The sequence below is a fragment of the Syngnathoides biaculeatus genome, chromosome 6 (genome assembly GCF_019802595.1).
Source record: "Syngnathoides biaculeatus isolate LvHL_M chromosome 6, ASM1980259v1, whole genome shotgun sequence".
NCBI lineage: Eukaryota > Metazoa > Chordata > Actinopteri > Syngnathiformes > Syngnathidae > Syngnathoides > Syngnathoides biaculeatus.
Genome location: NC_084645.1, coordinates 20,919,770 through 20,943,788, shown reverse-complemented (window position 1 = coordinate 20,943,788; position 24,019 = coordinate 20,919,770). Strand labels below are relative to the sequence as shown.

The window sequence follows — 24,019 nt, the reverse complement described above, 5'->3', positions numbered from 1 at the left end:
TGTTCAAGCGGCATATGATGTTCACAGAGTAATTAATCATAAAAGGCGGAGAGGAGGAGGAAGGGGGAGGAAAGCGGAGGGATGGGGGCGTGGGGGTGCAACAACATTATGAGTCTGGGTAATTGTCTAATTTCCCTTCAGAGGTCTCCCAACAAGGAATTGGAAAATAAACTGCGTTGGCTGCGCATGCTTTTGTTTCAAAAAAAAACAAAAACAAAAAAAAAATGGAAAAAAATGGCACAACACATTTATTTCAACTTTATATTGCTTTTGCTAATTGTGACGGGCTTCAATTATTTTTAAGTGCACTTGCGTCCCGACAATCCACAGGGAGGATTAGTTGCCATTGTTTTAAAAAAAAATAAAATAAAAATTGAATGATGACGAGAGGACACTTTTTGGAAACAAACAAACTGGGACACGCACATGCACACAAGATGTCAATGCGGCAACATTTGCATACGCTGCAAATTGTGTTGTGTCTCTTCAGAACAACAGGAAAGAAGAAAAAGAGAAACAATCAGCGGGGATCAGAGGCTTCGGCACTAAGTCTGGATTTACGCTACAAGTCTAAGTGACCAATTCCAATTTAATTCCTTTATTTGATTTGATGGCCTGCTACATTTATTTGCCTGTACAGTGGATTAAAAAAAAAAAAAAAAAAAAAAAGTCTACGCACCCCACTGTTCGAATGCCAGAGAATTGACAGACAAACAAGTGATTTCCAAACTTTTTCCACTTATTTCAAATGTGACGCAAGCAGAATGTCAGACACACAAATGTGTTACAGATCGAACTGAAATGTTGGCGCACAACTGGGAGGAAATTATGAAGGGTGTCAAGTAGCAGTCAGTATGAGCACAAATATTTCAGGCCACTTCGATAAAGCAAAGCACAAAAAAAAAAAAAAAGCCTACTAGAACATATTTTATTTACCATATTTTGCGTACTATAATCCTTTAATTTTCTCAAAAGCCGACGGTGCACCTTATAATCAGGTGCACCTTAAATATGGATCAATATTGAGCCGTGGCCATCTAATGGATGCATAACGTAAGGCCCGCCTCTACTGTAGCGTCTATTCTATGCGCCTTATAATGCGGTGCGCCTTCAAGTGTGGAAAATACGATATTTGCGGTTAATTAGAGGCACGTTAAATGGCGGCGGGTTATCGTTCAAATTTAATGGACATTTGGACAGAGGGTGTGCAGACTTGTTATATCTGCGTGTTGACACCAAAGCGTGACCGCAGATATTTGCATCCACACTGATTCCGATTTGAAGATATCCGTCCACTCGATTGTCTTTTTTTTCTTGTTTTGTTATTTTTTTTTTTGTCTTTTCCGCCGGCACGCCGCGCATCCCGAGCGCGTCACTTTAACCGCGCTGCGCAAATCCAGCCTTAATCCGGTTAATGCCGCAGGACAGACGAGGACTCGAGCCCGGCGAGTGACAAATCAGACAAGTCGTTAGCCTCCCGCTCACCCGCGCGCACTTCTGCTCACGGAAGCACTTTACTTTCAATCTATCAAGCGGGATAAAATAGCGCGGCAAAAAAGTGCAAAAAAACAACTTTGAGTCACCTGCACTACTCCGGTAAAAAGCTTTGTAGCCCCGCCCCCACCCCCCACCCCACCCCCCCCTCCTAAAATTAATTGCGTCTCGCCGAGGACGTGGAGTGCACATGACAGTGAAAGTCAAAAGAGGTAGGAGAGCATCGCCCCGGTCCTCTTTTGTTCGGTAAATGACTAAATATTTAATGTTCTGCGGCTCTTAAGATTAAAGGTAACATGTTGTCAGTAATAGTGGAGCGACTTCAAAGGGTGTAAATTATGCATTTCTTCCTTTAGCGGAGAAATCAAAGCAGGTAATGAAGATTAAAGTTTGCGGAGCCGCATTCTCCTCCGCTCGACGGAGGAGCAAGCGGAAGGGAAGGTTAATCTATTCGCCGGCGCGGGTTATCTGATTAAAGAATCATTGTGTTCATTTAATCGGTTCCAGTGAAGTACCGAATGGCCGCATCGCGGGCGGAACGGGCGAGGCCGACGTGAGGTGGCGCTGGAGCCGTCCAAAAGCGCCGTTCCACAAAACCGTCACGCGCTTGGGACTTTTTCCCGGACCTTCGTCATTTGTACGTCGGCAGCGCGGTTCCGTGCGTCCCGACGTGGATCTCGTGGGAACCGAGTGATGGTCAAGCGGTGTTGTGGGAAATGATTACGAACGATTATATCAGTGGTTCCCAAAGTGGGATGAAAAACGTCTTTCCAAGGGGGTCAGCGACATGATGTCCGAGACATTTTTTTTTTTCCTTCTGTCCCTTCGTTACTCCGCACAAGTGTGAGGCGGGGCTTTCAACTCAACTAACAAAATCATCTGGAACCGAATCGTGATGTGAGAAATTCTATTTCCAGTGTGTGCAAAAATGAAAAGCGAGAGCACGCGAGCCACTAAAATTGTACCAGAACTACATTTTTGGCGAACGTTGAGGCTGGGGGTGCGGGCCCAGGTTGACTTTGGGAACCGCTAGTTTTGTGTCGGACAACCGGAAAACGACAACGGGCCAGCGTTGTACGTTGCTCCCTTCGCAGTTTGAACGCGAAACCAAGACAGTGGACGGCGCTGCTGTTAGGATCATTTTCTCACTGGGTAATTTATTCATGCTGGATGATATTTACAAAGAAAATGGCGCCCTGTGAGGCCGCCGGAGGAGCCGGCCAGCGCCGCGCAATTCCCGCGGCTGTCTGGAAGTCAAACTCTCGATTTCGCCACCCCGTCCATCGAGCGCCCGCTGCTTAACTTATCTGACTTATTAACAATATCAGATGTCAAACTCAAGACCAGGAATATTTTTTTTAAAAAAGATTCTGCGGTCACGACGTCGCATACCCTCCTTTCAAAATTACGAGTTTGAGCGCGTGTCCCCGCGAGTTGTAAAGCATGATACTTTTTTTTCCTCATTTCACTCTTCATAAGTGTATTTTTATTCTTTATTCTCTTTATTTTTTCCTCTCACACTTTTAAGTTATTATGACGCAAATCTTTTGCAATGCGGAATTATGGAACGTTCCAAGGAGTGCCGATACAAGGACGTTCTTCACACCGCACGGTACACGGAAGACCTTCTGCCTTTCGTCCACTTGGACGTTCGCCCGTTTGGGAACATTCGTTCAACTTTGGTGGTTATTCGTCGTTTGCTCTTTGAACTTCGATTTTGTGAAACTTTTATCGTGTTTTGTGTTTTATTGTTGTGTGATCAAGTTGTCTTAAACGCAATACAACTGCTTTGTCACATTTTGCTGGTTTGAGCAAAGGGGATTTTAGTCTCAATTCACACGTAAGAAACACCCAAACATCCGGAAGGTTATTAAAACTTTGTTACCAAGTTACTAAATCTAATATCCCTCGCAGAATTAATCAGGTATCCATCCTGTTCATTGGTAAATATTGCCATACCATGTTCTTGTGCAATGTTTTGTACAAGAGAAAAAAAAAAACAAGCTGATGTTCTGAAACACGGCATCTATGTAAAAATGACCTGGGAAGCAAATACAGATTTAATAAATACCGTCAAAAATCGTGAGGGTAAAATTTTTTTAGAAATGATCGAGATACTTTTTATTTGTCTACCGCTAAGGTCAGCGAAAACTCACACAATGACGGCTCCACGCGGGACGTCTGGCCCCGAGATTTGAACCCAGAACTCCCGATTTGACGTCTCGCTTTGATGCCTTTCAACTGATTTTTCCCCGTCTGATGTACGTGTCATACGCCCCCAACCGCCTCCCCCCTCCCCCGCTACCATTGAAGATGTCTGTAAAAAAGCTGCACTGATTATTCCCCTCAGGGCTACACGTTCGCTCCATCTGCACACAATCGCACGATTCCAGGAGTTGACATTTAGAGGGTTTTTTTTTTTTTTTTTTTTTGGTGGGGGGGGGGGGGGAGGGGGGGTGAGCTATTCTGTGAGGAATGAGAAAAGAAGCAGGGGGCAGCGAAGGCAGACAAGAGGTGCTTAGCCTCGTGTTCACACCCATCCCGTGAGCGCCGGCCGTCGTTTGAGCCGTCCCGCAATGCGGCCCCCGACAGAGGAGTCAGACCCATTAGCCTAGCAAAGAGTGCTAATGGTCGCATTCCATTACGTTCAATGGCGGCTCTAATGCCCATTGGAAAGAAGTCAAACAAGGGCCGACGCTGCGTCACCGAGGCAAACGGGAACACAATGCAAAGTGCCAGTGGAGGGTCACGGCGCGTCGGACGGAATATCGACAGCTCCAGTGCTCGTGTACAAATTACTGTTTCTGGAGTGCCTGCCCGCCCGTCAGGTGTGAAATCAAACAACCAATTTTGATGGTACGTTGACTTACAAATTCCCCAACTTACGGGTTTGAGAGAAAAAAAACCTTCCCTTTCATGTTCTGAGCCAAAATTCTGCTCTCGTATGGAGAAGAAAAAATGTAACCAATTAAGGTGGTGCGGAGGCGGACCCAAATGCAGGACTCCCAGGCAAAGGCATTATGTTCAGTGGGTTTTTGTTCTCAACTGAAAAGATGTACAAATACACAGTCCAAGAACGCAGGATCCAAAAACGAGAAACAGGGTTCGATGACTATGAAGGGAAGTGCCCGAGTAACCCGGGACGCGGTGAAGCATACTCACTAACACAAAGCAATGAACTGGCAAATGCCAGTGAAAAAAGCCCAACGTAAATACTTTGTCTAATCACAACGTCTCATGTGAAAAAGCTGTGACACCGCCCCGAGCAGCGGCCCGGCCACGCCCCTCCTCGGCGTGGCCAAGCCTTGCTGATGACAGGTATCGTAAAACCGCAGTCGCTAATGCTATTTTAGCTGAACGGGACAGTCAAACACATGCAAATATAAAATAATAACACTCGCAAAGAGCTGCTGTCGACCACAACTCACTCCAGACACTCACGCCAGAACCGCCAGACTGCAGCTCCTGATGTTGCTCACTAGGCCACACCCCTTAAAGGAGACGTCCAGCACACAAACAATATTAAACTTGATCAAATCAGTTCATTTCTTGGCATTCTCTCTTATTTTTGTGTTGCTTTCATATTATAGCGCCATTTTTCATGATCAATAACGGAACAAAATTGTCAGTCAAGGTGCTCGTGTAAATCTTTGTCCACAAAACGGACACTGGATTGTACCGCCGTTTTTGTTGTCCTTACGAGCGCCTGAGTGTCTTTTCCCACACTTTGGGGTTCTAGAAGGCTCCGCCCATTGTCTCCACGGCAATGAAAGCTGGACTGCCATTGGTCCAGCAGTATACGGGCGGGATGTACTTACTTCCGTGAGAGATGACCAACCGCTTAAAAACAAGAAATACTGCTTTGACTCCTGAATCTAGCAAAAGCGGATCACCGACAGGTAGGAGGTTTTTTTTTTTTTTTTTTTTAAGGATTTGTCCACTTTCCGGACCATTTATTGTGACTCCTGCCCAGACGATCAATAGCAGAATTTCCGTGGACGCAAACCAGCGCAACTAAAGCTCGCGATTACAAGCAGCAGCGCTCCCAACGCAAAGTGGACAAAGCCCGTCGTAATCCGATTCCTTTTTAACTCAGCGTCGGCGTATTGATCAACCCAAAACTGCACAAGCTTCCAAACGAAGGGAAGACTGCGTTTGAGAGGGGGAGGGAGCCAAAAGGGGGTAAATAACATCTTCATGGCCGCTTCCAGTCCGCAGTCAGTCAGGCGCCGTTAATCCATCTCGTGTGCTGTTGATTCCTTTTTACAAGGCGAGCGTCGTACTTTCCAAATATTGACAACAGCTACAACGACTCTCTTCCCAAAGATGTTCGGCAAAACTCCGTTTATCACAATAGAAGCCCCCCCGACACCCGCCCAAAAAAAAAAAATTATTTCACTTTTGCATCACCTCAAACTAGAGTACAACAGAACGAACAGATAAGCGGCTTTTGATGGCAAAATGAATCCAACTGAGAAATGCACCGCAAGTCACGCAAACGCATCGCATTTGCCGTTCACGTCGTAATAATCACTGTTTCTCACAATCGCGACGCACGCTTTCTATTTCTACCATCCATATTAATAATGTGCCGGAGCGCGAGGCACATAAACGTGTCTGACTCCCGATGTCGCGGCACGTCACGCCCTCAGAGTTGACGCGATAAACCAAAACTCATTTTGTCATTCACTAAAAAAAAACTCTGTGTTGATCTCCAATTCAAAGCGATTTATGAAAAATCCGGGTCATTACAGTGGTTTCCAAACTTGAATTTCACGAGGAAACGGGGTGAGCCTTTTTTCACAGCTGTTTAAAAAATGTATTTGACGAATACTGACGTCATTTGGCAGTCAACGTTTGGATTCCAGTCCCCGGCAGTGAACGGGTTAAGCGCATTGGTACAAAATCCTTCTCATGCTCACGTGAATGCGTCCGCTTTGTGGTTCGTGACGGGTGAAATCCAAAGCTGGACTCGAACCCAGAGTCCCAAAAAAAGAGGCATATAAACAACTGCAGGCCGACTTATACGCACTCTCAATCCCGACGACTTGGACGTACACACGCAAATCCACAAAGCAGGAGCAACGGCGCTTGCACGCTGGATGTCGTCAAAGAGCCCCCCCCCCCCCACCCCCGCCCCACCCCCGCAAATGGTTTCTCCCCGACAGCTGAATTCAATCCAAAACACATTTGGTCAAAAATCAATTCCCTCGGTTATCCGCTCAGCCCCGCGCTTCATTCTCGCCATTACACAGCACACAACGTACCCTTTGGACCGCCGATAAATATTCTTTTTTGTTCCCATTTACTTTAAAGAGGCGGGGGGAGGGGGGGGGGAGATGGGGTGGCCAAAATGAGCGCGCCTGACAAACAAATTTACACCAACGCACTACAAATATCAAATATATGTACTGCAATCCTACAGATGTATTTAAAAAAAAAAAAAACAGTACAATGTTGAACTTGTGATGCATACAAGTTCAGTTGTACAGCAGCGCCTTGACTTACAAATTTAATTTGTTCAATGTACAAGTTCGTAACTGAGTTTATGAAGTTACCAAATCAATCTTCCCCATTGAAGTAAATTGAAATGACATTAATCCGTTCCGGTCCCTCACACATATGCCTTTTTTTGGGGGGGTGGTTTTAATAAATAGCGCTGTTTTGCATCAAAATGATTAAATATGAGAGAACAAGAAGAAAAAAGGGTTTCACAAAGTGTAATTATTGTACCTACTTGCGGATTGTGCGTTGGATGTGTGCCTTTAAGAGGTGTAAGGGGCTATTGAGGAACATCAGGAGCTGGATTCGGTTGTTTCTGCGCGAGTGTCTGGGTGCTTTTGGACCCTTTCCAGCTGCCTTCCTGGTAAACTTGCGCATCAGAGTTGTAACATGTAAACCGGCATTTATTCGCTTGTCCTTTTTTGGACAGAACTTGCTGAAGTAAGTCGTTGCGGGACTTCCCGCTGTGTGGTGACATCGGTGTCTGGGAGCGCGACAACTGCTTTCGACATAAAGAGGGAATGGATAGTAAGTAGTCGTGGATACCCGCTAGCGCCACTAAGTTGAAAGCTGTCCAATTTTCTGCTCGACTTCAACCCGTGTTGCACACGATGATGATTTTTATGATGGCTTTTTTACGATGGATCTTTTATGACCATTCTTCTTTATCTTCATTCAAAGATCACCGACCTCACACGTGACCAGTTCTACGTACTGCATATACAAGAACGGGTGTCAAAATGGGGTAAAATATGGATCCGGTATTTTGGTAGCCTCCGCAGCTCTTGACGATGGGAACCAACAAAAAACGAGATTCTTTTCCATACCAGACTGAAGCAGATAACGAAGTGTACCACAACTCCCAAGTAGCACTTGAAGCTTTCTGCTGTTAATGACTTGACAAACCCTTTTAAGTACTACATGAAAGAGTGTTAATGTGGTGGTGGTGGAGGGGGCGGGGGGGGGGCGGGTTTATCAAATAAAAGACCAAGAACTGCGTGTGGGGTGGAGGGAAGCTATTTAATGTTGTTTAAATATGCGCTGTGATTGGGCTCCGTGATCATAGTGGATGGAAACTTCGCGGCAGTCCGGCGCTGTTGAAAAATGCATCAAACGTGCGGTCGGGTTAGCGTTCCGTCTTCGTCTTTCACGGGCTGCTAGAAAAGGGAGAGGAGGCGACGTCTGCGACAGGAAGTGGCTAACTTTTAGCAGGCCTGTGGGATCTATTTGTGTTTTGTTCAATTAAGCCATTTTAAAAGGACACCAGTGGCTGTATCTATGCTTGACCACTTGTGGAAGGGTTACCTTTTTGGAGTTCTAACTAGCGGTAGTACGCTATTAGCTAATGACGTTCGATTCACTGTAGACGAGCAGTTGCGTAAGACGTATCACATTACATTTTATCTTCTCTGTTTGAGATTTAAATGAACCCAAACTATTAGAACCCTCAGTCTTTTACGAACTATTTCTCCCTGACCCACGCTAATTGCTAAATGCTAATTGCGGATGGGTTCCAGACGCACCCAGGGAGAAACACCACCGAGGACTGCCGTGGCACATATCCCAATTGTGGCGCTCGATCCGTTCAATGTGAACCCAGCCGTGATGCAAAAAAAAGCCAAAATTATTTCAACAAAGTGACTTCATTTTGATGATTAATTAGCATGCGAAGTGTGTCTTCTGCTCATATTTAGTCATGAGTGTGTAACTCATGTTTGAAGCATGCCAACTGATCAGTTAACCTGAAGTGAATCTTGCTGAAATGTTTACTAGAGACCAGGACGTAGGAATGTGCCAGCTTTTACCAGATAGATTTGGTTTAGTCATTATGATGCCGATATTTTGTGATGCTCTTTATTTTCCCTCCACACTTTTGTGATGCGGATCCTTCTGATAGTATAAGAACGCTGCAAGTCCTCTGTATCTTTGCACTTGTGATCTGCTACCGCCATTGTCTGTCACTCATTTGTGCCCAGGATATTCTGTAGGTAAAAGCTTCGAAGAAACTGTTCATCATCTCCAGCCGGTATTTGGATAACCGACATTCTCACTACCCCGAAATTAAACGAACACGCGGAGGAAAAAGCGTCCTCCAGCACATGTTAGCCAAGCCCACTGAGTCCTGTGCTTGGTATTTTTTCCCCCTCTTCCCCCACTTTTTTTCACACATTGGCCTCTCCCGGGCAAAATGGTGCGTATGTTTTGGGCTGCGTTAATTTTTGAGCTCATAATTAGCCTCCCCCCTTCCCGACCCACCGCACACATCTACTGGGTTAGCTATTGTAAACACTGACTCGACTCTTCTGCTGCGCTCACCGCCTCACAAACATAAACACCCACGCAGGCACAACACCGCGTGCAAATAAACCAGCAGACGACAAGAGAAAGCTGCGTCGTCGGTCGGGCCTTTTGTTTCCAGGGACGGACAAAGTAGCGGCGGATCGCTACGAGCGCTGCCCTCTCGCCTCAACTCAATGACAGACTAAATAAATAAATTATTAAGAAGCTCCAGGAATTTAAAAAAAAAAAAGTGTTTGAAGAGTCCGAGGCTCTTTCTCCAGCTCACCACGTTGCATCAGGGGGCCGCGGAGAGACGGGTAATGAAGGGCGGGCGGGCGGGCGGCCGGGAAAGTTTTTTCATCCAAATCTGACCGCCTAAGCACTTGTGGTAAAAGACGAAGTTTAATTTGGAGTTCCGGCAAAAGGAGGAAAGTTTTTCTCAGCGCGGCACAAAAACGTCACACTCGAGCAAGCAAACGGGTCACGGCGCTCCCTTTGTGCGGACGGTTATCGGGCTGAATGAGCGTCAGCGTGGTAATAAGTTGTCCAAAAATATTCTGCCTACTCCTGTCGTTTGTAAATAAAATGATGTCGGTCGCGACGTTGACGTGACGAAAATCCAATTACTGGGTTAGTCCAGCTCAAACATGACTTTGAAGATCCGTGCGAGCCCCGCTGTAATCTTACCAAATCACATGGACTGTGCGGGTAAACACGGATTCACTGCGGCAGGTAAACGGCTAATTGGACCGGAATAGACCATATGGGAACAGTTCCTCCTCAAATCCTTTGAGCGAGAAGTAGACAACAAGAAGCTGGCAGGCAAGAAAGCGGAAAATGGAAAAGTGGAAAATTCATCACATCCTTGGGTACAAGAGACACAAACAAGCCCGCAAGACAACAGCAGGATAGCATAGCATTAGCGTAGCATTAGCAACGGCCGGGCTGCACGTGACGCCACGCTCGTTCATCCGGGTACTTGACCGCCATTGTTGCAGACAAGCAGTCAGCTGTCCATCGTCATCATGCCAGATTTTTGTTGCTGGAAATCGCGGAAACAGAGACATCCGGAAGCGATTTTTTTCGTGTTCCAAAGATTAGATCGCATGAACGAGAAGATACAATGGCGTTATGGAAAAAACGCCAAACAAAAGTGCCTTGCAAAGACACGACGTGCAGATCCGAACGAAGCTCGAGGACACATTTGAAAGTCTGTTCTGATCATTTTGTAAGCGCGTGTGTGTATTTCTAGTGTCCGGACATTCTACTTCAGGGAGGTCTGTCAGACCCTTTGAAAGTACGTCGTCGTGGACAATATAAGAAACGATATCTTCACAGAGTTTGATTTTCTCTACATATTTACACATGGCTTCGGTGAGTTCATTAAAGTAGGCAGAAAACACCTGCGTGGACGTTGCGTCTGCAACGCCGAGCTTGCCTGTAGAAATGGCGGCCATTATCACGTGACTGCACCCAAAGATTCAAGATGAATTCTTCTACTTGAATTATTCTGACTGCGGACAACAATTTGAAAAGAAAAAAGATGGGACCGACCGGCTAGTCCGAGAGAAACAAGCGCAGGGATGCCACTAATTACTCAACTCAAATTTAATTGCAATAAAGAATATTCAATCATTTGTTTTTGTTTCTCTGCTAGTTCATGGAAATATGTCTTCGCGAGGAATCGCTCCACGAAGCAAAATAAAGGTTGCGGACTGCTGGCATAGGATAAGAACAAAGAAGGATTCCCGCACAACGGAGCTGAAATGTCAACTTCTTGATTAGGTTTGACAATCGACAATCGAAATGGAAACGTGCCCACCGTTGACGCCGATTTGCGAGTGCAAACGATGCCGACGGGACGCCAACAGCTGTGGCGCAAACACAGAATTAGCATAAGAAAGACTTACTTTCCGTAGTGACATTTTTGACTGTCGTACAGCATGACTTTTTTTTTTTTTTTTTTTTTTAAAAAAAACAATGCCCAGGTTTTACCGAGGCAAGTAAAAGTGTACAGCCAGTGACAGCTACTGTATACCCGCCAATGGCCAGATGCCCCAGATAACCCTGACCATCCCCCACAAAACCCAGACACGGAGGCGGCGGCGGTGCTGCCGCGACAACCTGTGAGCATTCTCCACCGTCCACGCCGCCCGTCCCACCTCACTCACACATCCAATTGATTCTTTTTCACCTTCCCGCTCCATTTTCCCCGTTCGGCCCGACACAGTGGGAGGATTTTTGCGCTCATCTGCCCTTCCTTGTGTACTTCATATCAGGGAGAAGACTTATAGAAAAGGGAAGGTAAAAAAAAAAAAAAAAAAAATGGGGGGTGGGGGGTGGGGGGGATCTTTATCAGAAAGCGAATTAACGCTCAAAGTGCTCCATTTGGAAGGTATATCAGGCCAATCCATTAAAAGGGCCTTCAGAAAAGAGCCGGCACGGAGGACACCTTGAGAATGAACAGAAAGAAAAGACCTTGCTGAAACAGCACTCTTGACTCTTGTGTGAGAGAGAGAGTGTGCGTGGCTCCATAATCACCTGATAAATAATCTTTGTTGCCTCAAGAAGACAGATATCAGATAAAGTCTCATTAGTCCCCGCAAAAAAAAAAATGAACTCAATGAGCCTCTTGAGTAAAATATTATGATTGTGACGCGCAACTGCTTCATCTTAACTTGTTTAATTTTTAGCATCACTGTGTACAGTGGAACTCGAGAAGGAACCGCCAAAGTTGAAGAGGCGACAACGAAATGGGGGGGGGACGACTGCCCTTCTAACGGGAAGTAATTTTATCATTGTCTGTTCATAAAGGAACCTGATCTCTTCTTTTCTGCATGTTTAGCCAATATGATCAAAATGCATACCGCAATTTCCGGCCTATAAGCCGCGACTTTTTTCACACGCTTTCAACTCTGCGGTTTATGCGGTGATGAGGCTAATTTGTGCATTTTTTTCTAACGGCCGCAAGTGAGACCGGTGGAATATACGTGCCGAGGAAGTGACTTTTACCGGTCCGGCCCTGTTAGCGCTGCGCGAGCGTGTTACTGCTGTGTCTCGGTGATTTTTACCGGTACGTTTTTTTTGTTTGTTTTTTTTTAACCGGCCCTGTTAGCACAGCGGCGCTAGCGTTAAACTCTCCGTGTACCGTCTTTCTTTGTAAATATCTCGTGTTTCAACGTGGGCACTTGCGACTTTGACACAGCTGCGGCGTATGTATGTACCAAATGGTATTTCCTTTACAAATGTACTGGGTGAGGCCGGGAATTACGATCCTTTTATGGGTTTGCGTTTGTTTACAAGTGAATTTAAGGAAAGTGAGCCAGCGTTCCTGCGACTTTATTTTGACAACGCTCCATATGTGTTTGGCAGCTGCTGCGCAACACTTTACGAGCGTGTGAGGCAAAACGGAGAGCGCAGATTTATGCGCATTTTTCATGACGCAAATGTCAACACACCTGAATGTGCAGCTAACTCAGTGCACTGCAGCCTTTTCTTTCCTGAACAATAATACGGGGGATTATGCAGCACCAGTGCAGAGTGAGCACTACTTTCTGAAATTCTAGGACCTACGAAATAAAAGTACGTTGCAGTATCAAAACATATTGACCGCAGGTGTTTTTCCACTCCAGTCCTGTAGGCAGCAGTAATGCTCTTTGGGTGGCTGCCTATGCTGTTCCTCATTGGCACCATGCCTCATTAGATTAGAGAGACAGATAGATAGATAGATAGATAGATAGATAGATAGATAGATAGATAGATAGATAGATAGATAGATAGATAGATAGATAGATAGATAGATAGATAGATAGATAGATAGATAGATAGATAGATAGACAGATAGATAGACAGATAGATAGATAGATAGATAGATAGATAGATAGATAGACATGTGAACCTAATCAAGGTAAGAAAACTGTGCAGCGCACAGCATCGTTGCCTCTGCTGACCGCATCTCAAGCTACCGATGGAAGAAGAGAGGAGGGAACCCCCCCACCCCCCACCCCCCACAGGCTCCAGGGTGTGCCCGCCCTCCGCCTCTCCTCCCCAGGGGAAGACCCCAAGCCGGCGGCCCTTCTGTCTGGAGCTCCACACTTCAGCTGGCACCACGGTGAAGGCCTGTTTCGGAATTCGCGAGCTTAGCCAGACCAGACATTTAACTGACTGTCAGGGCAGGCCAACAAGTTTTCGGAGGACAGACGAGTGTACTCTGTACTTTGTATACGACAGGCTTGTACCAGGCGTTGTAACATTGGAGCGTTTTTATGTCGGAATACTGATTTATGACACTGATGCCAGTATCAATATCGGTGCACGCTTGAAGTGAAATGTTGAAAAGTTCACCATCATCAATTTGTGACCCAGCGGCATCTTCCCCCACGTCCGCGCATTTGAACAAACCAAGTCCGCGTTTCTCGTGGCGAGTTTCCCACGTAAGCCGCTGGTCTCCCCTGGCGTCGGCCCTCCCGTCTTCTCCGCAGCCCCTCATCTCTAATGCATGAGCCAGCCGGAGAGACCGCGGCGGACGCAGGCGGAGGCTCGGCCCGGCGTGGCGGGCGTAGCGGGCACGGCAAACGCTTTCATATTCTAATAAGCCCGACGTTAATACACACACACACACACATGGCGAAAAAAGAGAAATTGCATTTCCAAAACTGTCTCTATCAAAGGGCACAGAGACGCGCATAAACACCAAGTCCGGCTTTCTCTCGACTACAAAAAATGGACACACACATATGCGCGTACACAGAAAGCTCAGAGGGATTACAGTCTGCTGACAACAGCAGTCGATTACGTACACAGACAGACATGAAACGCCAAAAAGTTCTGAAAGGATCTTCTGGTGGACCGACTTCCAACTTGCACTTAGAAGTGTGAAAACTCAAAACCGCCTCGCTCGGATTGGGCGGGAAAATCAGACAGCTGTTCGCCGTCTGACGTTTACGTCCTTTCAAGCGTTGGGAAGTCCATCTATCCAGCCATTTTCTTCGCCGCTTATCCTCACAAGGGTCACAGGGCTGCTGTCTAGGCAGTATTTGCTTCAATGACAGCGACCTGGTCCGTCGCGTCCGACCGCACCGTCTCAAAATCCACGACGTCGCTCGTTGGCAAGACCAGTTCGTCGGTACCGACGGACGGCTCGACGACCAACAATACGAGCGCGGACTAACTGAACTCCACACATCGGGCGTCAACCGACATCCAGGCTGGCCTACAAGCCCAGCATCGTCCTTGGGGGCTACCCGCCTCCAATTCGCGACGACGAACGGTCTCTGCCTCGGGAAGCGCGGTCGATCCTCGCCCAACTACGCTCGGGCTTCTGTCGCCCGCTGAGTAGCTACAAACACCGCCTCGATGACGCAGTTGCTGAAGTCTGCCCGGACACGCAGCGCCTGTTCAACTACCCGGCACGCCCTACTACGCTCACGGCAGAAGGTCTATGGCGGCGACCGACCGAGGCGGCCGGTTCCCTACGGCTATCACGCTTTCGCACGATTGTCTACGTCGACGCAGCAACGCTGTCACGCTGGCTATCACAACAACAACAAGAGTCGCGTGATAGCTGGAGCCTATCCCAGCTGTCAACGGGCAGGAGGCGGAGCACATCCTGAACTGGTCGCCGGCCAATCGCACGGCACATGCAGACAATCACACCTAGGGGCAATTTAGAGTGTCCAATTAGCGCTGCGTGTTTTTTGGGATGTGGAAGGAAACCCACGCAGGGCACGGGGAGAACATGCAAACTCCACACAGGCGGGGTCGCCAGGATTGAACCCGGGACCCCAAGAACTGTGAGGCCAACGCTTTACCGGCTGCTCCACCGTTCCGCCGTGTCGGGAAGTCACGAAGCAAAAATGCTTTGTTCGTGCAATTACCAAGATCATTCCGACCGGATGTATTTTTAACTGCGTGGTTGTACGCGGTGGATTTGAGGAACCAGGAAGGAGAAGTTCCAGTTTCGCTGCCGCCTTTCAACAAGGCTGGAACCTTTCTGTCCTTTCACAGGAGTTAACGTCCCATTCGCCGGTGATGGAGACTCCGTGACGGCCAGTAATGCGGCCCTGTAACGCATTGATTATATGACAGCCCCCATTCACGTGTGCTATTAAAGCCCCCCCCCACCGCAGGACGACGAGCTCCCCGTTAGATGAAGGGCCGCCCCCCCCCCGCCCCGCGTCATTCACTTCAGGAGGAGGAATGCGTAATTGCGTTTAAATGACGCCAAGGAGGCTTTGACTACCTTTTTTTTTTTTCCATCCGTGTAATATGACCCTTGCAATATGTCCGCCAATTGTAATGAGTTACTAAGGAATTGTACAAAATGTGGACACCTGCATAGCGCGTGTAGAGATGCTGAATTTTTATGAACCAACGACATGGGCGGGGAACAAAACGAGCATGCGAAAGGATTCTGTTTACAATGAATGGAAGGACTGCAGCTGAAATTATAGGAGTTGAGTAATATTTTGTTTATTGTGGGGGGGAGGGTAGATTCCAGACCACACCCGCAATAGGTGAAAGCCACCAAGTAGAGACCAGAATTTTTTTTTCAAGAAATTACCGTGTTTTTCGGACTATAAGTCGCAGTTTTTTTTTTCATAGTTTGGCCGGGAGGGAAATTATTAACACATTACTACATCCATCCATCCATTTTTCAAGTCGCTTATCTGTTACTTTTACAATGACGACCATAAGAGGGCGCTCTCGGCCCGTCTATCTGATGACGGGTGGAGAGCATAGCTTCCGGGTGAATCCGCCATCCAACTTTCCGAGAGGTCATTGGCTGGCTTGGCGAAGTCCGGGCTTCCGTGACAACCAAAAATCATCCTGTCGGGATTCGGAAAGGCTGGAAGAGGCGAGTTGTAACTGCAACCGACGATGAGTCCGACGTAAGCGACGTAGGAGAGGAAGCGGCGCGTCGTCTACCGCTGCAGTTGGCGGACTTGTTTAGAAGTGACACCGAGGATGAAGATTTCATCGGATTTTAGTTACGGGACATTTGGAGTGACACGGATGGTTTTGGTGAACTTTTTTGTATGTTATCGGAATAACTCTTAATATGTTACGATAACATACCAGGCACGTTCTCAGTTGTGTCATGTCACGTAAGCAAACCGTTCAGCCTGTTGTTGGCTCGATTCTATTTTTATTTTAAATTGTTCGTCATTTAAATTTGCAATGACGTCTGTCCTTGGTGTGGGATTCGGTCAAATAAATTTCCCCCAAAAATACCACTTATTACAGTCCAGTGCAACTTATGTTTTTTTTTTCCCCATTTTTTATGGAGTTTATGGCTAGTGTGACATATAGTCTGGAAAATACGGTACACATACTTTAAGCTGTATGAACCATCCATCCATCCATTATCTACCGCTTTTCCTGGTCGGGTCACGGGGGAAGTACCATCAGCAGGGATACCCAGACTTCCCTTTCCCCAGCCACTTCTTCCAGCTCTTCCGGAGGGATCCCGAGGCGTTCCCGAGCCAGCCGACAGACGCGGTCTCTCCAGCGTGTCCTGGGTCGTCCTCGGGGTCTCTTTCTGGTGCGACATGCCCGGAACACCTCACTAGGGAGGCGTCTGGCTCCTCTCAATGCGGAGGAGCAGCGGCTCGACACTGAGCCCCTCCCGGTTGACCGAGCTTCTCACCCGGTCTCTAAGGGAGAGCCCGGACACCCTGCGGAGGAAACTCATTTCGGCCGCTTGGATCCGGGATCTTGTCCTTTCGGTCACGACCCACAGCTCGTGCCCATCGGTGACGGTAGGAACGTAGATCGACCGGTAAATTGAGAGCTTCGGCTTTGGACTTAGCTCCCACTTCACCACAACGGACCGATACAAAGTCCGGATCACTGCAGACGGTGCACCGATCCGTCTGTCGATCTCCCGCTCCATTTTTCCCTCACTCGTGAACGACGACCCCAGGCTGTATGAACCTTCACAGAATTTTGCCAACTTAAACACTGCATGCATTTTATTGCTCGTAATATGTTTTAATGTGGTTTTTTTTTTTTGTTTTTTTTTTACAAATTTCTTATTTTTAGTTTTAATGTGTCAAGCTAGAACACGTTTATTATGCCACAAACGGTACGGCCCTGAAGAAAAATCCCCGATGCAGTGAATCTGCAACAGGTGAACGGCGATATGGCGAGGGCGCACTCTGTGTGGAGGAACTGGTCTGGCCCCCAGTCATGCCCAAAAGCAAAACCAGGTCATGTGACGGCAACTTTAGCGAGCCTTGCGCCGTCACCCACGTACGTACGTCGTATTCCAGCCGTCTCGCGTCACCGTCTTTCTGTCATTCTGGTGGGCTCAGGGACCAGAATAGAGCTCAGAACGCCGTTGTTTACATCAAGCACAATACCTCCTCCTCTTGGAGGGGGGGTGGGGGGGGGGGGGGGGGAGAAAGACACAAGCATCTGTTTTTGTTTGCATTTTATTCCAAAACATTAAATTGAATCAATCTTTTAATACGTAGGCTTGTATAAACACGGCGGAGGAAGTGCTTGAATAAATATCAAGAATGAAAATGGATTTCTCCTCGTCGACTATTATCTGCGAGGTTTATTTATGAATACCCGGCCGGTGCCAAAATAGGCAAGACATGAGGGAGGGAGGAAAAAAAATCAAAAAATACAGAGATAATGTGTTTAGGCTTCCCCCCCCCCTCCATTTTCTTCATTTTAAGTGAAAGAATAAATATTTGGATTTACATCACATTTACATTTTTATCAAAATCAAGTCGCGTATTTCTGGGGCTGGTCGCCAGGGTGACGGCGGAAATAAGTGCGAAGCAATGCTGAAATCTTGAACATGGAAATGATTCAACGCAATGCGAGGCGCGAGGATGATGTTGTCTCCCGTCAATGTACATTTTGTGTATTACGTTGCATGTGGAAGTGGACGGACACATTTTCATTAGGAATATTTGGGGGGTTTTTTTTCATACTCATACCGGCACGAGTATTCGCTCATGAGTACTCACTGATTCCAATACTAAATACTGATCCTACTAACATTTGATACATAAACTCCAAATGGCAAGAACAACAGATATTTGGGAACAATAACTTTTCTTTGCTTCCGACACACCAATATTCACAGATGCTTCAAACGGCCAAAGTTTAGCGCCAACTACTGGCGAGGAGGAATGTCTACGTCAGATTTCTTTTATTTTTTTAATTTTTTTTTTTTGCTTTAAGTGATAGCCGACGGTAGCGGCAACCTTCATGAATACCTGATACCTGATTGAAAAAAAGGCCCGTATCGGCCCAGTACTGACACCTGGTAATGTACATGAAATACACGCTAAAAGTCATTCACTGCCAGCCTTCCCGGTTAACATCAATGCTCGTGAATATGTTTTAAGTCTGGACGGGAATGTATGTAAAATGACAATACTGCATTTGATGCTAGCTGTGTAGTCGTGAGAGCAGAGAAACACATGTTGGGGTGAATAGTGTCTGGGTATATATAGATATATATCTATAGTCATTTCTGGCCTATAAGCCGCGACTTTTTTCACATACTTTCAACCCTGCGGTTTATGTGGTGATGCGGCTAATTTGTGCATTTTTTCCAACTGCCGCAAGGGGGGCACTCGAGCGGAAAAGGTAAGAGTGAGGCCGGTGGAATATATGTGCCGAGGAAGTGACTTTTACCGTTATGTCGGGTTTTTTTTTTTGTTTTGTTTTTTAACTGCCCCTGTTAGCCCAGTGCGAGCGTTAGCGCTGTGCTAGCGTGTTGCTGCTGTGTTACTGCAGCGTCTCAGTGATTAGGTATGTTTTTTTATTTTTTTTTTCAAACAGCCCTTTAGTGCTGTGCGACCGTGTTACTACTGTGTAGCTGCCGTGGCTGTTCTTTTTTTACCGGTATGTTTTTTTTTTTTACCAGCCCTGTTCATGCTACAGAGTTGTTGCGATGTTAAGCTACGGTATTAAAACTTTGAAAAGTCTTTCTGTGTACCGTCATCGTAAATATCTCGTGTTTCAACGTGGGCACTTGTGGCTTTTACACAGATGCGGTTTATGTATCTTCCAAATGGGATTTCCTTGACAAATGTACTGGGTGAGGTTTATAATCTGGTGTGCTCTGTTGGCGGGAAATTATGGTGTGTATATATATATATATAATGTATGTACACATTCAGTGTGTAAATAAAGTATTTTCACTGCAGCAAACAAGTTGTTTCATTTATCTTTCTTTATCTTATTTTGTTTATTATTTACGCGTGTGATTTTTCGCGCTCGACTGTGCAGATTTGATTATTTATTAAATGATGAAATACATTTATTTATAGATTATTTATTTCCTTATTCTGTACATATTTTATCATCTATTTTTACTTATCCGGTATGACAATTAAAATCCGAGAATGGACCGACAGATACCCGTCTGCACCGCAAGCGGCAGCAGACAAAACTTTGCGAGTTGCAGAAATGCATGATGGGACCGTCACATAGTGATACTGTCACGTCATTAATCCATTTTTTTGAGTGTGAAGACGAACATGACAACGAAGCCCCACCCCCTGCGTCTGTAATCCTCACCTCGGATTTTTACGAGAGCGCCGAGAACCCGAGAAGATCGGAGGGGACTTTCTGCAGTCCGCGCACGGCGGACGGCTTTATAGGAGTCATTTATCCTGCTCAGCGGGCTCGTGTAGTGCCGAATGGTGGCCAGAGTGCCAGGCGGAGCTTATTGTTGTGTAGCCTTTATGGGCTACATTAAGTACAGCTGAGCGAGGCTGTGGGTGGAGGCTGCTCAGCTAGGAAACAGCGAGGGTGGGGGGGCGGGGGGGTGTCATACAGTACAATGCCCCGAGCTCACACGTCAGACACACCGAGATTAACAACTGTGCATGCGCTCCGAGGCAGGACCCCGAGCGAACCTGCGAGACATGAGGGAATGTCGGATTTTAAAGCCGACGGTGGGAACAATTCCATCCGTACATTTTCTGCTTATCCTCACAAGGGTCGCGGGAACGCCACAGCCTACCCCAGCTATCATCGGACAGGAGGCGGGGCACACCCTCAACCGGTTGCCAGCCAATCGCAGGGCACACGGAGACCGACAACGGTCGCACTCGCAATCGCACCTAAGAGTGTCCAGTGAATGCGTGTTTTCGGGATGCGGAACGGGGAGAACACACTTTTGTTGAAATTTTGCCACAGTTTTCATACCAAAAAAAAAAAAAAATTTCACATTACGGGTGTGTCTGGAACAGTCGAGGGGAAGACCCGGTGCGAATATTCCTGATGGTAGCTTTGATTACAGGAGACCATTACAGATGGCCTCAGTCAAAAAAAAACTGGGGTAAAATGAATAATAATTTTTTTTTTTTTTTAAACTGCTCCAGACAAACGGGTCCAACAGTCAGGCCGCTTCATTCTCTCACTTTTCCACTTGTAACACACACACACACACACACACATGTAGTTTTGCACAAACAGGTCTGCTTTTTTAAAAATGATTTTTGAAAGCTTCAACTGCGGTTCAGAGGCATAAAAATAGAGGCCATTATATTGCCTAATGCGTACCTGCCAGCCCTCCACGCTCCCTCCTGCACACAAAAGGCTTTTACATGATGAGGTGGCTGACATGTTCCGCACACACGCCATCCATTACCATATGTACGCTGGATGAGACGTAACTTATACTAATGCATGCTTTGCTGTGCCCCTGCGGCGGGGGGGGGGGGTTCTCTCTCGCACACAAACACACGCGTATGCACGCAAGTGCACGTGAACGCGCTTGGATACACACAACTGCATACACACAAACACACTTACACTTGCTCAGTCACACACACAGACATCCAAAGAAACAGATACACACATTCACATCTACACTGTGACATAAAAAGACAAAAACACACGCACAAACATATACAGAGACACAAACACACGTATGCACGCAAGTGCGCATGCGTGCGCTTGGATACACACACCTGCGTACACACAGAGATAAAAAAAAACCCACACTTACACATGCTCAGTCACACACACAGACATGCAAAGAAACAGATACACACATTCACATCTACACTGTGACATAAAAAGACACAGAAACACACACAAATATATACAGAGACACACACATTCATACAAACACGAGAACAGAAACACACCCACATACACAGGGACGTAGACACAATTCCACACGTACGGAGACAAAAACACACAAACAAAAGCACACACAATGACACACAAACACACACACACACACACACACGTGTCTCCTATGCAAACGGATTAATAGCGGCGCGCAGAGATGCCACTTGTGTTAACAGCGAAATGTTTCTCAAGGAAACAAAAACCTGACAGCGACCTCTCGGAGTGCAGCTAAAGGAGGGGGAGGGTGGGGGAGGGTGGGCAACCCCCACTCCTCTCCACAAGGGGCAGCGGTTGCTTTCTAATTGGTACCCGCGAGCGAGGGTAAACACACACGGCGCGATGATTAATAGCTGGGGGCAGGGCGGGGCACAAACAGCCACGGAGGCCCGCGACGCCGCACGGGCCGGCTTCACAACCGACGACACACGCACACACACACAAACACATCAAGAGAAAGAGGCACAAAAACCCAATCAACGCACACGTACTCTACTCGCACGCACTATCGACTCTTAAAGAGATGGCGTCCATTGGGCGAGGCGAGCCGGAGCGGGATGGGAGCGGTCGAGGGTGAGAGCTAAAGTTGAAGGGTGAAGTCGCGACCGCTCCTTAACCAGCCTTGATCAATCAATAGGTTGGAGCACGACACCCCCCCCCCCCCCCCCCGCCAAATACCGATCGGAGACGGACATTCCCTGAGCCGCCGACACAAAAACACTTCCATTGTGTTTATCAACACTGAGCCCCTCTTTATCCTGCCAGATGACTTCCAGACCCGCCTAAGATGGGTGAAAATCGGCCAGAGGAAGAGGATTTATTTTTACATTTTTTTAAAATAGTTCTTGCACAGGCCCACTTTTTGTTCTCACGCAGTCAAAAGAAATTGAAGAATATTGTCTTGACATCACGGAGGTAACCAAAAAAAAAACAAAACAATTTGTCCAATTCTTCAAATAAGAGGCAAAGTGCACATGCTAACACACACACAAATACATGCCTTCTTCTTCTTCTTCTTCTTTTTTCGGCTTGTCCCGTTAGGGCTCGCCACAGCGTGACATCTCAGATATTTTTTTTTACACCAGATGCCTTTCCTGACGCAACCCCAGTGAGATACGAACTGCTCTAACCACTGAGCTATGGGGCGTCCAAAATACATAAATTCATGTGCATTTAAAAACCAAAATCCTCAAGTTACCAAACAATTGCACAAAGTATGAACAGAAATAACTCGACTGTTGTTACTGGTTGAAACGTCTTCAAAACTTCAAGGTACAAACAGTCAAAGTGCTCCGCTCATATTGTGCAATTTCTTCTTACAAATTCCCCGCAAATGTGTGTGAAATTTCTTAATGATGAGTTTAATAAATGAATGCCATAAATACCGTTAGAGGGCTAGCGTGCATTTGTTTCATTCAGGTAATCGTATTTGACGAGCCTCATGGGGAGCTGCTTTGTTTGTGTTGAATGACTACACAAACTGATTCCAGTATACAGTAAACCGGTTTTATGCAGCATGGAGTTTGTGCTTGTGCACAAGCTAAATTCCCGGTGTTGACGCTTTGCTGATTATCATTTTTTTTGCGTTATAACAGACCAGAGTATAAAGTGGAATACCGTTGTGGTTTTTTAAGAACTGTACTTCAGCTTGCAGCTTGACTTTCGCTCGGAGTTAGCTGGGATAGGCTCCGGCACCTCCGCAACTTTTGTGAGGATAAGCGTCTAGGGAAATGGACCTTGACCCAAAAAATGTGCGATGTCGCTTGGGGGCGTGCACGAGACATACTGTAGCAGGGTGTTCGTAGCACAGCTCTCTTGGTAGTCTGATAATAGACGGCGAGGAGACGCACATTCTCTTCCCTTCCTACTTTGTCTTGTCGGTCCCCCGACAAACACACAGACAGGCAGAGCGCCCCCAACCCCCCCCCCCCCCGCCACCCGAAAGAAGTCAGATTGGGCGGCCCTTCATTTTTCATGCAAACGGTAATTTAGTGAGACTGCCTATTGATTGAGCGCCACTTGTCTCCCAAACAATGCCACTTCAATCAGCGGCCCGTGGGGGGCGGTGCAGGGTGGTGTGGTGGTGGTGGTGGGGGGGGGGGTTTGCGAGTGGAAGTGGGACGGTGGCGGTGGGGCGGGGCGCGGGGGGTTAAGGAGGAAGGCCTGCCGATAGCTGCGGTGACTGATTTAAGAGATGGATAAAAAGCAGATACGCCCCCCCGCGCCTCTCCCGCCCCTGTACTGATTAATGACAGTGGCCAGAGCGGCCCACGACTATGCATCATGATTTAAGCACCAGACCCTCATCTAAAGATTAACACACACACACACACACATGCACACTGTACACCGTACTGTACACGTACTTTGTGCGTTGAACCAAACGGGAAGGCAAGGCAAGGAGAAAAAGAAAAATACGCACGGAAGGTTTGGAGGAACTTGGACGCATCAAGACGGCCTCACGGGAAAACGTTCCAAAATGGGACGGATATAGCGACAGAATATATGAAGAATGATAAAAGTTGTGTTAAAAGAAAGCTACTTTCACCTCTGCAACTTCATAATACACGTCATACGCTTGTACAGATCTGTGCATGTGGCGCATGCGACAACTTTACCAACCGATGCTAAT

General features: G+C 46.9%; 1 protein-coding gene across 5 annotated transcripts in view; it reads right to left on the bottom strand.

Annotated features, from left to right (window-relative positions):
* Positions 1–24,019, bottom strand: part of wwox (WW domain containing oxidoreductase) — a 182,958-nt gene that overhangs the window by 56,847 nt on the left and 102,092 nt on the right. The window contains exon 9 of one of the 5 annotated variants that reach the window (XM_061823518.1): positions 15,623–17,647. The exons of the other annotated variants lie outside the window; for them this stretch is intronic. Coding sequence (XP_061679502.1) covers positions 17,627–17,647 — 21 coding nt within the window. The 3' untranslated portion in view covers positions 15,623–17,626. Of the gene's footprint in view, positions 1–15,622; positions 17,648–24,019 lie in introns of those variants that run through there. 5 annotated transcript variants of the gene reach the window in all.